General features: G+C 41.5%; 1 protein-coding gene across 3 annotated transcripts in view; it reads right to left on the bottom strand.

Annotated features, from left to right (window-relative positions):
• The window catches only part of LOC106940024 (Rho guanine nucleotide exchange factor (GEF) 3), a 22,563-nt gene extending 20,068 nt beyond the window's left edge, over positions 1 to 2,495 (bottom strand). Inside the window, exon 1 of one of the 3 annotated variants that reach the window (XM_015022633.1) lies at positions 2,028 to 2,495. In XM_015022633.1, the coding sequence (XP_014878119.1) occupies positions 2,028 to 2,060 (33 nt within the window). In that variant the 5' untranslated portion in view covers positions 2,061 to 2,495. The remainder of the gene's footprint in view (positions 1 to 2,027) is intronic. The other 2 variants (XM_015022632.1, XM_015022636.1) reach the window with 2 other exon arrangements.
• Between the last annotated feature and the right edge of the window lie 790 nt (positions 2,496 to 3,285).

Genomic DNA, 3,285 nt, shown 5'->3' with positions numbered 1-3,285 from the left:
AGATCTAGAAATCAACCACTGTCCTCTTCTGCTCTCCTGTGAGAGTTTTGACTGATAGACTGGCCCACCAGGTCATGTCTCCAGGTTTGCAGTTAACAAAGGTCACCTCACTGTTGCCAATTCAGTGACTTTTTTCCTTTTTTTGCTGCATTTAGCAACATTCAGATAGAAAAATCAAAACTGACAGATCAGACTTTTTAAAGATTGGCCAGAAAACTGCAATTGGCACTTTGACGACTCCTTCTGACTATTTTACTTTTAATAGGGGTGCTATTTTAAAAAAGTGAAATAGCAAACATTTTAGAATGTTTGCACTTTAATTTATCAATGTTAAAATCCTTTTTCAGAAAGTTAAGTGCAGCAATTTTAAGTTCTTTTGATAAGACAATATCATGCTAAAAGTAAAGCTTAAGAAAAATTTAAACGTTTTGAAAAAGGAGCCGCAAAATCTGCAATTTTAGGCAACAACAATTGCAAAAAAACAAACAAAAAATATCTGCATCACATTGTCTTCTGGAAGTTTGTCGTATTAAAGCTAAACCCTCAAATTGGAAAACTGGAGATATTTCAATTATATCTTTGTTTTTCATGCAGAGTTTCTGGAATTTCCCTTCATCGTCTGGAAACAAAGAATAAATTTACAGTAATGCTCCTGAGAATGACTAATCTTCATCCTGTACTGTTTTAAACAGCCTTTTATTATTAAGGTAATAATCGCAGCTGACTCATATCGATAACAACTCTCTTCACGCTCTCAACTTGAACAAGGAACCAAACTTCCTGTCTGCTGCCATGGCAACAAGAAGAGGAGAAAATAATCACATAAACAGCAGGGGGGACAAAAGAACAGAAGAGAAGAAAACAGGAGGCAGAAGAAGAAGGATGTTGTGATCGGTGAGACAATAGCGGGAAGTCTGCTGTTTGTTCGGAGTTGTTTCCCAATTCTGCTGCTGTTACACAACTTTAACTGCAGAAATCAGAGAAGAAGAGCTTCTTTATTCCAAATAAGGTCAATCCACTTCCTGCAAACCTCTCCTGTTAATTACCTGAAATAATCTCATCCAGAGTCTGTTTAATTGGATGATTTCATGCAAAATATTGCTTCTGATCACAGTTGCTAAAGAGAGCACATTCAGGTCTATTCCCCTCCCCCCCCCACCATGTCTTTACTAGCATTTGGAGGAGCGGTGCAGATTTCATCCTGACCATGAAAAGGCGATAACAGGTATTGGATGTGGATTCATATTCAACCATTTTCAGGCCATAAAAACCAAGCTAGATGAAAAATGTCCCATCTGGACATGCAGGAGAGGTGAAAGAGGTCCAACGGTTTCTGCACATGTTCCAGCTGCAGCAACAATGCCTCACAATGGTTCAGGAGGACATTGTGTCCATATTTCAGAACAAAACATCTAATTCAGAGAAAAGGTTTTAAAGGATTTTATAAACTTCAGCAGATTAAACTTCCATCCATTTTCTTTACACCCCTGCCCCCAGTGGGGTCGGGAGGAGTGCTGGTGCCGATCTCCAGTGAAGGTTTTGGGCGAAAGGTGGGGTACAGCAAATTGAACTTATTTGTTATTTTTATTCCCAGAGGCTTTTCGTTTTGTCTCGTTACTTTGACATGAGAGAATAGAACGTAACCTAGAAACCTTAACTCTACAGAGTTTAACCTGTCATTCACGAGAGCACCAAAATTTGGGTCCTCTCGTGACAGGGGTGTCAAACTCCAGTCCTCAAGGGCCTCTGTCCTGCAACTTTTAGATGTGCCTCTGCTGCACCACACCTGAAAAGAATAATTAGGTCATTAGCAAGGCTCAGGAGAACCGATCTACACAGGGAGGAGGTAATTAAGCTATTTCATTCCACAGTTTTTTACCTGTGGCACATCTAAACACTGCAGGACAGCGGCCCTGGAGGACTGGAGTTTGACACCCCTGTCATTGTGAATGACAACCTGAGACCAACAGGTTAATATGAGCCAACAGAAGAAGCTGAAGTTCATCCTGAGCCTCTATCTGACTTACCCGATAGTAAACAAAGAGGCAGCAGCCCATCATCAGGACCAGATTTACTCCTCCACCACAGAACTTGTCGATCGGCTGCTCCTCTTCCTCCAGGTCACCTTCTTTGATCCCCAAAGTCACATCAGCTGTCCTCCCTGTTCTCCTCCATATACGCCATCCAACTCTTGCACCAACTTCTCCGTTAACCTACTCTCCTTCACAGTCACATTTTACTCGTCACTTCTCTTTCTCCTTAAAACTTATCGTTCTTCTTCCTCCAGTTTGTCCCTTCAAAATGTCCTTCTTCTCTCAGAACGTGGTCCTGCTCAGTCCTTCTGTCCAGCCATGAATTTCTCCATCTGCTTTCTTGCCCTTCACCTTGTCCCTGAGTGGATCCACAGACCCTCAGGAACAGGAACCCCTTCACAATGTGTGTGTGCGTCCACTCAGTTCCCACCGGACAAACAGGAAGTGACGGCCGCCGGGAGAAGAAACAGCCGTCTAAAATTAGGAGCTCCAGGAGACAGAGTGACACCAGAGGTAAAAATCACTGAGGCACCAAGAGTCTGACGATCAACCAATCTTTCATTTCCAATTTTTTTAATTTACAGAGACTCTTTGCTCTTATGGCCATTTCAGGTTACACGCTGGATTTTGTGATGTATTCAAAATTAATTCAGTTTCTCAGAATAATTCCTCACAATTAGTGCATTTTTTACAATATTAAAATGTTTATACTGCCTCTCTGTGTCTATAGAAACCATCTGCAGCTGCACTGGACTCTCTTGCATAAAACATAACACCTGATACCACCCACCTATTTCTCCATAGGGTGTCACTACAGTCCTCATCTCTTGTCCTCCACCTCATTACTCTCATCCATCTTCGCCCTACACTTCGTGGCCTCATTCTTCACTTCTATCCTCCCTGCTCCAGGTACCATGTTAGGACTTCTAAAGCCTCGTTTCCACTGAGAAGCATGGGTTGGTACAGTTTTGTAGGCCCATACAGCCGACTGGTACCGACTGGCTATTTGTGAAACAGTTAGCTATTTTGAATATATATACATTTATTTACATATTATTTAGATTTTTTTTTATCTGGAACTGAAGTCCTGAATAAACCTTGAATAAACTCATTTAGTGTAGGTCCAAAAAACAATGGTACCATATGGTTAAGGTGGAGCTACCAGTGCCACACAACACAGATCATTGACTGGAGGACAGGAAAATGTCTCTACTACAAAACATGAGACAGTACTGTGTCACATTTGTCATCA

The sequence above is a fragment of the Poecilia latipinna genome, unplaced genomic scaffold (genome assembly GCF_001443285.1).
Source record: "Poecilia latipinna isolate Pla-1442-1.1 unplaced genomic scaffold, P_latipinna-1.0 Scaffold3063, whole genome shotgun sequence".
Classification (NCBI taxonomy): domain Eukaryota; kingdom Metazoa; phylum Chordata; class Actinopteri; order Cyprinodontiformes; family Poeciliidae; genus Poecilia; species Poecilia latipinna.
This window is presented reverse-complemented; position numbering and strand designations above follow the sequence as displayed.